General features: G+C 42.2%; 1 protein-coding gene across 1 annotated transcript in view; it reads left to right on the top strand.

The window, feature by feature from the left end:
- SLC9A8 (solute carrier family 9 member A8) overlaps positions 1-10465 on the top strand; it is a 32835-nt gene extending 22370 nt beyond the window's left edge. Inside the window, exons 11-16 of the mRNA XM_087749673.1 lie at positions 2007-2123; positions 3683-3765; positions 5564-5675; positions 6115-6335; positions 7413-7559; positions 8835-10465. Of these exons, the coding sequence (XP_087605799.1) occupies positions 2007-2123; positions 3683-3765; positions 5564-5675; positions 6115-6335; positions 7413-7559; positions 8835-8942 (788 nt within the window). The 3' untranslated portion in view covers positions 8943-10465. The remainder of the gene's footprint in view (positions 1-2006; positions 2124-3682; positions 3766-5563; positions 5676-6114; positions 6336-7412; positions 7560-8834) is intronic.
- The last annotated feature ends 2445 nt before the right edge of the window (positions 10466-12910 follow it).

The raw sequence follows: 12910 nt of genomic DNA, 5'->3' as shown, positions 1-12910 counted from the left end.
TTCACTGATGTCAGTGGAGTTGTATTTTTTTATGTGTATGAAGACGTGACCTATAATCATGGCAGTTACACAATCAAGATGCATAATCCTAACGCAAACATTCCATTCTGCCCGCTTGCATCCAGAACTGCTCTGTATGTGTGCGTTGGCCAACAGATATGTAGGGAAATTAAATTACATGAAAGCTGAGCAAGCAGTTTGATACGTTAAAATATTTGTATTGCTGTAAAAACAAGTTTTGCCTTGTTAGAAGATTATTCTGGAGGGTCTCAGCATGTGGCCTTTTCTATTTCTAATTTATATTGCTTATTAATATAAAATGATAATAAAATATTACAGAATTGCAGTGCCATTGCATTATATAACCAACACATCTGTATGTTGGTATCCAGTGAAAATGAATTTACAGTAAGGTTCCTAGTTAGTTACTCTCAGGATGACAGAGGTTCTTTGTCATTTTATTTGTAAAGACAACCACTCTAATTTGCTCAAGTGCCTTCAAGAACGACTTCTCAAGAAATATAAACTTTTAATGACCTTAGTCAGGTCACCTCTGTGTTTCAAACAAAGGATTCTTTTGACTCTACCTCAGCTATTCTACTCCTTCCAGTTGTGTTCATCTGGGCCACTCCTGGGCACGTAGCTCCAGCCAAATACCTGCAGTCTTTTAAGCTTCCCTTGTTTTGGGCAAAGCAGGCATACTCCCACATGTCACCCTGGCCTCTCGAGATCTTCATTGCAATTGATTTCTTTGGGGTTATATTGTCAATTTTGGTCAGTTATTTCCTCACAAGGAGTACTGTAGTTGTTGTTCAAGTAGACTGCTAAATTTTTCCACAATCCTAATCATCATCGCAAATGACATCCTTTGCAGGTGTAAGTCTAGGCAGAAGCTGTGGAAATGCTTAAAACTTCCTTTAAGATACCCAGCTCCCTATGAACAGTGAACAACTGACAGCGTCTGTGATATGTCTTAAGCAGTTAGCAAAATAGGTTGAAATTCAGATTCTTCCCGTAAATAACCAAGAGCTTGGAAGCAAGGTAGATGGGAAAAAAAAATCCCTAACACAAATCAAAGATTTGTGAAATATAATGAAATCTGAGGTAGCTGTTCTGGCCTGTGATATCGGTTGCTGTACCCCTGTCCAAGCTGTGCATGTCATTAGGGCAACAGAACTCTGTAATGGAAAATTTGGTGGCTTTTCCCATAGCTGATAGCTGAGATTAATCTTTGTAGTAACTTACAGCAGATGGTTTAGTGACCCTTTCTGCTGGAGGCAAGGGACATTCTGCACAGTAGCATTCCTTGCAGGCCCTATATATCAGGCTGTACCTTCCTTACGGTTGGACTCAATGATCTTAAAGGTCTTTTCCAACCTAAACGATTCTATGATTCCTACAAAGGTAATTTTTGCCCTGAATTCTCAAGTCTCAATAGCTTTTCTGATTCTCAGATTGATAGAAAATTGGGGGGACACCTGTGTGTGCTATTCATTCTTAATCTTTTATGGTATCAGATGTGGTGCACCAATACTACACATGGGAGTGGATTCACACCCATGCCCTCTTGGTCTCATTCTACTTCTGGTGGAGTGATTGGGCCTGGCTGATCAGCAGGTAGGAAAGAATGACACATTTTCTGGGAGAACTGAATCATACAGTTCTCTAGCTCCGCTATTCTCAAATTGTTTTTATTCTTCTTTTGATCTCGCCTCTCTACCTGTTACGAGAGTGAAAAGCAGGAAAACCACTCAAGAATTGTCTTTTTTTTCCCTCACTTTTATGGGAAAACGTCACATAACAAGGATTTATTCTAGCTTGCAAGTGACCTATACTGCACCGCCTAGTATTTAATATGACCAGTGGAATGAGACCAGTATGAATAACAATGGTAACAGAAACCCCACTTATTGCCTCGTAAGCTTTTGCGTTAGTAAGGGCTATAAACGCAGGTATTTGCAGAGTGCAAGCTATTCTTGTGTTGACTGCCACATTTTTATCTACAGGTATCATGGCAATCCTCTTCTCTGGCATCGTGATGTCTCACTATACACACCATAACTTGTCGCCGGTTACGCAGATTTTAATGCAGCAGACACTGAGAACTGTTGCTTTCATGTGTGGTAGGTGCTACCTACTATTAATACCTAATATTAATAGTTTAAAATTTTATTTGCCTGAAATGGTGATACTGATGGGAGTGGCAGAGGTGTGAATTTTCTTCTAGCCATTTTTATGTCAGTGGTACATGTCTTTAAGAGAAGAATTCCTAATAGTGGAGGCTGGAAGGCAGTCAAAAGTCACCTTTCCTGCCATACTGGATAAAACATACAGTAAATCTCTCTCTCCCATCCTGCAGGCTCCTGCTAAGATTTCCCACAAGACTGATAACTGAATAGAGATCTCTGACTCCTGTAGTTCTCTGGTCTATTTTTAGTTTTAGGAGATGGATTTTTAGTGGTATTTTTTTAAACTGGTTTTGGATATAAAAAGCTGCTTGCAAAAACAACAGCTTCACAAATTGTGAAAAAGTTTTTGGAAGTAGTGATACAAGCAGCTCAGAGTCCTGTAGCCTTTCCATTGCCTTTTACAAGCCAAACTTTCAAAGAAATGACATGCTTCTGTATTACAAATATATCCCTGTTTTTTAGGGGATGGCATGAATGTGTTCCGTATTGTTTGCAGGAACATGCATTTGGAACATGGTCAGGGAGTGGCCTTGCTGCAAACTAAACTTAAGCACTCATTACCTGAGCACCAGTAGCTCATCAGGGTTTGGTCTTAATCTGTTACAAATGCTAAAAAAGCACGTATTCATTCAAGTCACTGTAAAGGAGTTATTTAAGATACTGTGCAATTTCACACACGTTTGCAGCAGGTTTTGAACATGCAAATGTAAGCAGCCAGTACCCAAAGCGTGACCAAACAATGTCTTATGCTGCAGTAACTCGGGTATTGCTACTGTCTGTCCAAAACAGTCCTGTTTTTAACTGCCTTTATGATAAGGAACCTACCTTGCTACGACAGCAGTGAACTGACGAAACATCTTGACTCTGTGATTCTCTGATGGTAACGGGTTGGTGCTGTGGAAATAAAATGTTTGGATTACTGTAGTCATTGTGCAGTGGTGGTACTATTTCAGATTTGCAAACATCCCTTCTAGAGGTCATTAGAATATACAAAGGTTGTTAGATCATACAGTGCAGTATTTTATTGCAAAGACAGTCATGAACTGCTGCCATTTACAAGAATTTAATGAATTGAATACTTTATAATAGTGTTCAACTTGCAATAGATGAGATTGTGCCTGATGTTTCAGCTTTTTATAGAATCTGAATCAAAGCTACAGAAGTCGTTAGTAGTCGCTCCTGTAGCTTGTGTTCTGCAGTTTGTCCTGTATTCCTCAAGTAAAAAATTCCTCAGCCTTTAGAACAAAGTTTTGCTAGCTTTGTTCATACTCATTAGTAATTTACAGCTGAAAAAAGCCTACACACAGAGACTAAGGTGCTGTCCACTGACAGCGAGAGTGGAAGAATCTGGCCTTTCGCGTGATGGCATTTGTGCCTATTTTGTGCATTCAAAAGTCCGGAAATACTATGTTATGTACCATGTGTAGTAACTTATAATAGGAGTAGAAAAGGTTTTATAGAATTTTCATTTAAATGTGATTTCTCTTTTTCAGAAACATGTGTGTTTGCATTTCTTGGCCTGTCAATTTTTAGTTTTCCTCACAAGTTTGAAATGTCCTTTGTCATCTGGTGCATAGTAGGTATTTACTTTCTTCCATACTTGTTTAGATGCGGTTTTGGTATTGGGGAGGGGGGAGACACCTTACAGTTAAAGTATTTTAGAATAGTTATTATGTTTTATAGGTTTTTATGAAAATACTTTACATTTTTATATATTGCACGAAGTTAACTCTCACTAATAGCATGAAATTATTATTCTTGTTCTCAGCAATTTGGTGTACAAATACATCAGTCTTCTCTAAGGAATTCCAGTTTGCTGTTATTTTGAAGCCCTTCTGTATAAGATCATTAAAAACAAGGAGAAGAACCTTGCTTGTTTTGACACTATTAGATTTATTAAAAGAAAACAAATCTCAAAAGATGTTGAGATTATTATACGTGCCACTTTATTGCAGAATGTATTTTACCAGAAAACAATCCTGAGTTTTTACGTATCTTTAGCTTCATATGAACGATTTGTGTGAATGGGCAGTTTGTAGAAGCTACAGCGCAAACCAGTATCAAACTCTGCTCCATTTCATCTCTCCAGGACTACAGCTTTTGAGTCTTTCACTCTCATATATCGTTGCAGTTTGTTTACATAAACCTGTTTAGTCCGTACATCACTTCTTCACTCTGAGCTCACCTTCTTCAGAGGAAATCCTTACTCAAACCTTCTCCAATTCATTCTTTGACTCCATTCTTAATTCTTTTTCTTTCATTCTGTATTTCAGTGTAACTTTACGTAGTGGCACTTTGAATTATGTTTCACGTGGGGGTTACCTACATCTATTGCTATTAGAATTGTTTAATATAGACATGAAATAGACGTGTTCTATGAATAGACATATAGACACATTCTCTTTTGCAGAGTCAAAAGAGGGAAATGTGAATCCATTTCCAGTCGCGTACAGCAACGTATACTAGCGCATTTTAGTCCGTGGTTCAAGGGAAGAATTGTTATCTACAATTTACAGATAGCGATATCAGCATGGGGAACTGCTCTCACTGCATTACACCCAACTTCCTCATCTAATATATATCTAAGGTGTGACACCTCCTTCTATGTAGCATTGCCCTCACAGGCATAATGCAAATTGTGTTACTTTGGGGTGATTCATAAACGGAAACAGCACAGCTCTTCAAGGATCCTGCTGACTAATTCTAGGATATTTACCTTACCAAGTTCTGCTTGTGGTGGAGCTTAAAAGCAGTGCCATTCTGAAAACCTTTGCTTTTCTGAGTTAAAGTTTTTACTGTATTTGTTAATTGTTTGCCATTAAATCAATAGTACTTTTTTTTTCTCCCCCTCTCAAAATGTTGCTTCAATGTGTGGTATGTTTTACAACCATACCCAGGGAAGTGTTGAGGAACCAGATTACATGCTATTTGTTTGGCTTCTGGCCTTTTTCTCTGAGGAGCTGGTCCATGGGGAGGCAACAGAAATATCTTACTGCCTCTTAGTTGCTGCGCCAAGGGAATGATTAAAGGAGCTAAACTGACTGAACTGAGGAGAGCTTTTACCCAAAGTAATTCTTGGTCTCCCTGGAATGCCTCTTGGGTTTCATTTATGTATTATAAGTAAAGTAGTGTCTGGTCTCTGTCACTGACAAGTCTGGTTTAATTTCAGTTAAGCAGACAAAATGTTTAAAAAGCTAAATTTCACACTGGCCTATGCTTAGAGATTTCTTTACGTTAGTTTAGCAGCACACCTACTTGCAAGACGTGGGAGCGAAAAGAGCGTATTCACCTTACCCTGTACAACCCAGATGCAACTGGGGCCTGTGTGATTGTAACACATCAAATGGTCTTTCGCTTTCATTTCTGTTTTTCAGGTACTTGTTCTGTTTGGTAGAGCAGTGAATATATTCCCACTTTCCTACCTACTCAACTTTTTCCGTGATCACAAAATCACGCCCAAAATGATGTTTATCATGTGGTTTAGTGGTAAGTTAAAGCTCAAAGTATGGAGAACTGGAAAAAATGCTTTATCTTTTTCATTGCGTGGGCTGCTCTGGGAAGAACTGGTTTTTAATCAGCGGAGCAAAACTCAACTGAACATTTGCACTGTTCTCAAACCCAAGTGCAATAGATATGTTCCCTTTCCCCTTTGTGCTAGAGGACTAGGCAGTGGTGATCTCCACTAAAGGGATCTTTTCTGTAAAGAACCTTACTTTTCTTTCTAGGTCTAGCAACTTCACTGAACAACAGTATCTGAAGAGCTCAGATTCATTTTAGGGTGGTAACCAATTGACTGATAAATGGACATGGTATAGGATTGCAAAAATCTTTTAAAGATGGAGAATTCCTGTTGAATTATCAGGGTGCTGTGGACCAATGTAGCTGTTGGTTCAGTCTTCATTGATTTATTGTTCTGTCTGATAAGGTTTACGTGGTGCAATTCCCTATGCCCTCAGCCTCCATTTGGGCTTGGAGCCAATAGAGAAGCGGCAGCTCATTGGGACAACAACGATCATCATAGTGCTATTCACGATTTTGCTGCTGGGAGGAGGAACCATGCCCCTCATCAGACTGATTGACATTGAGGACTCCAAAGCACGCAAGAGGAACAAGAAGGACATTAATCTTAGCAAGACAGAGAAGATGGTTTGTTTGGGTTTTTTATTCCGGGGATCACTGGTTGTTTTTTGGTTTTGGGTTTTTTTTAATTTTTACATTTTCCATGACTAGTACATTATTTTTTACTAAAAAGTAAAACGAAAGCAATGGAAAAAGCCAAGGTGGTAGGAAAAAGCCAAGCAATATAATTTTAAAATATCCCAAAGACAGAGCTTGGTTAGTGTTTACACAAAATAACTGTTTGGACAAAAGGAGGAGAAATAGTCTCTTAATCTAATTATAAATTAATCCATACAAATTAAAGTAACCCCTGCAAAAGCATAAAGGAGATGATACAGGATTGAGTCATATACAGAGGGAAAGTAGCTAGTACAGTGTGAGTCATGAATTAATCATAAAAGGCAGATGGGAATATTTCAAAAGTCATAGCAAAGGCCATGAGAAGGTGGTAACAACAGCACCCTTCTGACTGGGTTTTATTTTAAAGCAATTTCTGGCTAAGCAAGAGTACTGAAGAAAACTAAGAGCCAGTCTGAAACCTCCTGTGGAAAAGGCTGAAGTACCTAAAGTATCCCAGAGCATTTGCCCGTTTTTCCCCAAACCATCAAACAGTACTCTCAGGGTAGGATCTGATGAACAGCTCCTCTTGGCATGAGGTTTCAAAAAGTTTGCAGTCTTGAGAATTACCTTACTCTGTCCCCGTAGGGAGGTGTGTAGAGGAAGAGCACAGGGATAGGACGTGTTCTGATACAGGGCTTGTTTTCAGTGAGACAATGACATTAATGTTGCTTGCTGGATAAAAGCATTGTCCAGCTCACAAGAGAAAACCTGCACACTAGAAATCTGTTCTCAGCAATAGTAACAATACAAAACATGGAATATTTGAGGTCCTTTACCTTTCAACACGAAAAGGGAAGCTAAGTGGCTCTAGGAATCAACAGCTGGACAGATTCATACAGCCATAAGCCCTGGTAGGCGGGGGTGATAATTTCCAGCATGGGAATTGGTTGTGAGAAGGGAGAGCACAGAGCAGGGGTCTGAAGCAAGCTGGAGGGATGACTGCCACTTTTCTCAGGTTATTCCAATATTTGTGATCTTTCGTAGGGAAATACCATAGAATCTGAACATTTATCAGAGCTCACAGAGGAGGAATATGAAGCCCAGTACATAAAGCGCCAGGACCTCAAAGGGTTTATGTGGCTTGATGCCAAGTATTTGAATCCTTTCTTCACCAGAAGACTCACACAAGAAGTAAGTCTGTCTTGTTTTCTTGAAGAAAAGAAACTCTGGTAGAGGTGGTTGTCGTTTCACTCTGCACCATTCAAGGCTCGTAGTGTAGCCATGCAATTTCAACACCAGAACAGTGAGCCTTGTAATACATTACTTGTGCATATGTAGAGCAGCTGTAATGAAAAGCTGCACTGTAAAACTGCAGGTTGGATTAAATGAGCATCTCTCAGGGCTACCACAATTAAACTTTAAAAGGCGTATGGATTTATTGAACTTGTCTTTAATCTTGCAGAAAACCATGAGGAGTATCAGGAGTTATTAGTTACTACTGTTGCTAGAAAAAGCTGATGCGACTCATGCAGAGTTTTTAAAGTGCTATCACACAAAGTTGCTGCCTTTTGCTGGACATGGTCCTGTGAATTCTGGAGTTGTGATTTTTCTGCAGAGTGCACTTTTAATCTTGGAAATATGCACCAGAATTGCAGCCTTTGCTTTTAAGACTTCTTCACTGGGAGACCAAGACTTTGAAGCTGTAAATGCAAAATGACACCAGGCTGAACATGTAACTTAACACTGAGTGGCTCCAAGAGGTGTAAATACTATGCCATTTTCACTCCACGCCTCAGAAACCTGAGACTCCTTGGCTGTATAACTCACTGTTTTTCCAGTTTGCCATAGAATTAAGCATTTTTGCTGTCGAGTTGATCATTTTTGTGTAAAGTGTGCACATTCCATTTTCCTAGCCTGCACAAAAGTACTATTTTTCCTCTTGTTTTGTACCTTTCTTTTCGAAAGAATGCTTTCAGCACTTTCCCACAAAAACTAAAGGCATTTTTTTCAAAACCAAAGAGGAATCAAGAAACCAGAGTAAGCATCTGATTCGTAGTTCGTAGCCAAAAGCACAGGCTCCCATCCAAATTGCAACCAAGGGCTAGAAAAATAAGTATGTGAATCACCAAAGCAGGCCACAAGCTTCCCACTGTCCCTGGGAACACAGAGAGGAGTGAGATTCAAAGCCAGGCCATCCAGAGAGCAATAGGATTTTTGAAACCCACAGAACAGGACTGTGTAGAAAACACAGGTAAAATACCTATCATCAAAAATACCGTCCATGGAAATAATTACTGATTGAACACTTGATAAGTATTTTCTTGTAGGAAACAGAATTGCTTTGCATGCTTAGAGACCAGGAGTGGATTATTTCCTAAGGAATATGTTAAACTAGTCTTTCTCTGTTGCTCTAACACACAAGTAGTGTTGCAGCTAAGAAACTGTTCTGGTTTGCTTTTGCCTTAGGACTTGCATCACGGGCGCATACAGATGAAAACCCTCACAAACAAATGGTATGAAGAGGTACGACAAGGACCCTCAGGATCTGAAGATGATGAGCAAGAGCTGCTATAGCAGCCCAGGGCAGGAGTGCAACGAGTTTATCACTAGAGCATTAAAAAAAAAGGGGATTTAAGTATCAAGAGTCTGCCTGCACAAAAGCTGGAGAGCTAAGAATGAACTTTCTGATTTCAGGCATGTCTTGTGCTACATGTTTAGGTATAAAACCGCAGATCTACCGTGCTTGATATTACTAGGCAGTGATGGAAACCCATAGGTGTCAGACACTGGACTGAATGAAGAACCTTTCATTCAGATTTTACAGCACAGCAAATTTCATGCAGCCTATTGAAAAGCAGAAACATCTGCCGTGAAATGATGACGGTGTTTAATGGGGGGCTCTTCTTTCTCTCATGAAATCTGCTGTAAAGGTACGCTGAAGTACAGAACCATTGTATGACTCTGCAGAACAGAATGAATCGCACTTTATTTTTTTTTTATATATATATATTCATTCACAGCATGGAGAGTCTTGACAGTTTATACTGTGAATTTGTTTCAGCACTAGTAAGGGAATCTGACTGGAATAAATCTATAATTTACGGGATTTGCACATTATGAATCCAGAGAAGATACATACCTTGACAAAAAGCAGGTATTGCACGTGCAAGGAAGCACCTCTGAAAACTGGTAGTTTTGTCCTTTAAGAAATTCTTGATTTCTATTTTATGGGGGGGAGGGGGGTTTGGTTTTGGGGGGTTTTTTTGGTGTGTTTTCTTTGTTTTGTTTTTTAATACTGAAGTACCTAATCCACAGTGCTGATTATAGCATGGTTTGGGGGAGTGAAGGATTGTATGACACAGTACAGAATTGCATTTGAAATTCTAGTTTTAATGTGTTGGGGTTTTTTCCTTTGGCTAAAGCCAGTTGCAGTTGGGTTTCTGTAACCGGCAGTTGCTCCTTGCTGGCACTTTGGCTTCAAATCTTGGAAAACAGCAGCTCTGTTTTGCTTAATTCATGAAGTGTCCCTAACACTCCAGAATTCACTAGTGGAGTTTTTAGGTTCGAGTGGAAGCAAAAGCAGCATTTTTCATATCATTCACTTGCTGAACTACACGCATATGTGAGGAAGAGTCGTCTGCAAAACCTAATCCAGATACAGAAAGGTTAATGTTGCACATGGCTGAAGCTGCCTCAGGTGGGAAGTGCCAAGCAGCTTTCATTAAGCTGTCCTCTTTGTCAACATGATTTTTCTCTTCTGCTTACGCTGTTTCAAAATCAGCAGTATCGTCTGCACGGCCTAGTCCGTTTGCTCAAAATTGCATACAGCTCGACAGACACGCAGCATTTGTTGCACGTTTGCCATGGTTACGCAGGCAGCAGTTTGCTCTCCCTGCCAACCCAAATTCCTCATTAGTCATTTGCATATTCACTGTTGAAATGCAAATTGTAGTTCTGCACGTCAGTCTGCCACGCAAGTGCACATGCTTGTTTCTGAAAGTGTGAGACACTTATTTTTTGGTCTGGTTTTGCTACTAAGGTTTTTAATCAACTGCTTACCTGCTGGGAGGAATAAAAGGTCAAGAATGTATTTAGAATCCTGTGTTGTCTGAGCATTATTTCCAAAATAACACATCTGATACAGGACCCCCTTCTCCCCCTTTTCCCCCCTCCCTGTTAGCTCAAAGAGCTTCTCTCTGCTACCCCCAGAGCAGAAACACGCGCTGGCGGGAGCCGGAGCAGGGCACGAACTCAGCTTTGGGCATTGACCGAAAAAGCGATAGGTGCTTGCTTTATCCTTAGGAGAGGAGCTGTGTAAAAATCAGACCTTTTCTTCACCCTTCGAGACAACAGTAGACTTAATTACTTTTTAGTTACCCATCCATCTTACTCAGTTTCTCAACTTGAAGATCTTAAGCCCAGGAGCTGGCTGGAAGCTCTCGGGGAGCGTCTCTTGGCACTGGAAGGTGCACATTGATCGAGATGCTATTACACTGAGCTTAGCGTTATGCCATAGTCGTGCTGAAATATAAAATAGCCTCTAATTTCTGTTGTTATTCCGGTGAAATGGGTCGCCTGACAAATAAACATCTGCACCACCAGATCGGCCCTGTGGTAGCGGCCACCAAGGTGACTTGATCGGTCTGTGCCCTCTGCTGGCAATCGCGGTAGCGCTCCCACACTTGATGAGAGCCGTTTGCTGGGAAGAATTTTACGCATTAAATTGAAGCAATTAACTGATATAGCTAGAACTAATGAAACCACTTTGAAGCAATTAAATTGGAGCAAATTTGGCTGGTTTAATTTAAAAGCAACCATTCTAAAACTTAATAAAATATTACATTTGTCAAAACTTGGAATTAAGACAGCTTTGTTCTCTCTCAAAATATGCACCAACATCCTCATTTTAGAACCAACAGAAGAAGTTTTTACCATTATTTCAGTGACCAATTTTTCGTATTCATTTACCAATACATTGACTTTTCTGTGACAGTCGTTGTTTGTTTGGACAGTCATCCGCAGTTTGGATTTCTTCACTTAAAGCAATATGCTTGGAAAAGAAAAACTAGTGTCTCCTTATTGACTTGCCTTGCAGTTACTTTAGATTGTTTCCTATTTTATCAGGGCAATATTAAACTCTAATCCTCTTTCCACGAGTACTAGTAGCCCCAGCCTAATTTGGTGTCATCTGTAAGTTCGTGCAAGTGTAAACTTGGTTTTTTTTTCTGCTCTCTTAAATATGGAACCACCGAGAAGTACAATGCAGATGTTACTAATTACAGAGGCCCTCGAGTTCTGCCAGGCTGCAAACCCGGTGGCTGTTTCTCGACAACTAAGGAGCCATGCAAAGGAGAGGCAGGGGGAACCCAGAGCAGAGCTTTTGGCAGCTCGGAGCCTCCCAGAAGTTACTTTTCCCTCTTCCAGCCCGTCCCACAGCCGCGTCAGCCCACAACAAGGTGCCTTGGCTGCGGATGGCAAAAAATCATCCACGGCAAGGAACAGCAATGGCACCCTGAAGCTCCCACTGCCAGGCAGGGCTGAGCCCAGCCCCAGTTCCCTGTTTCTGTGCCGGCGATGGGGCCACAGGCACGGGGTTGGCCCAGGAGCGAGGGGAGTCACCCAAACTCCCCAGCCACCCCGGGGTGCTGGCACAGAGCCGGCATTTCCCCCAGCTCAGCAGCCCTGCCTGATCCAAGGATGCAACAGAGCTGCTACAGGAAACAAGGAAAAGGGGTTTCCAGCAGCAGCTCCGCTCCCATCAGCCAGTGCATGGGCTGGCGAGGTCCCCAGGGGACGGCTGTGACACGGGCAGGCCCCGGCGGGGGCTGCAGGGAGCAGACCCCCTTTCCATCCCGGCAGACTGTGCCAGGAGGAGGTGATCCCTGCACCGGGAGGAGACAGCACCTCGCCCAGCAGATGCCTGCTGGCACAGCCAGGCCATGAGAGAGGCAGGACGCCCTGCAGAGCCTCTTCCCCAAGACAGCAGGGGCTTGTACCAGGTTTCACTCCACTGCTCAAGAGGACAGCAAACCTGCTCTGCCTTGTCACTGCTGCCAGCTCACATGCCTGCTTTGTGCCTCAGTTTCCCCACTAGTCAAAATCCCCCTTTGCAAAGTCCCCTCTGAGCTCCTTGATTCTTGGGGCTACTAAAACTATGGTCAGACTGGCCAGCCTGACAGCAGCCGCTGTGCCAGAGAGGGAGGAAAGCAGGCAGGGAGGGGATGGCCCTGCCTGCCCTGCTGCCTCGCATCGCCCAGCAGGGCGGCTGCACCGAGTATGGTCGCGCCACCGGGCTTGGGACAGCACCCAGCCACCCGCTCCCTGGGCAGGGCTGCACGGGGCCACCAGCCGATGCTCAGCCAGGGAGAGCTCCCAGGTCTCACCCGCAAGACACGACATGACGGGGCTCCAGCGCGTCCTTCCCGCAGACACGCCACCACCGCTCCCGTCCCCCCCAGAGCGACGCGTCTGCAGGCACCGAGGCAGCTGCGTGGCAGTCGCCGATAAGCGATCGTGACCACAGCCTGGTGTGCGCACAACCT

Source organism: Nipponia nippon, unplaced genomic scaffold (genome assembly GCF_047370975.1).
Source record: "Nipponia nippon isolate SJK-2023a ecotype South Korea unplaced genomic scaffold, ASM4737097v1 scaffold_13, whole genome shotgun sequence".
Taxonomy (NCBI): Eukaryota; Metazoa; Chordata; class Aves; order Pelecaniformes; family Threskiornithidae; genus Nipponia; species Nipponia nippon.
This window is presented reverse-complemented; position numbering and strand designations above follow the sequence as displayed.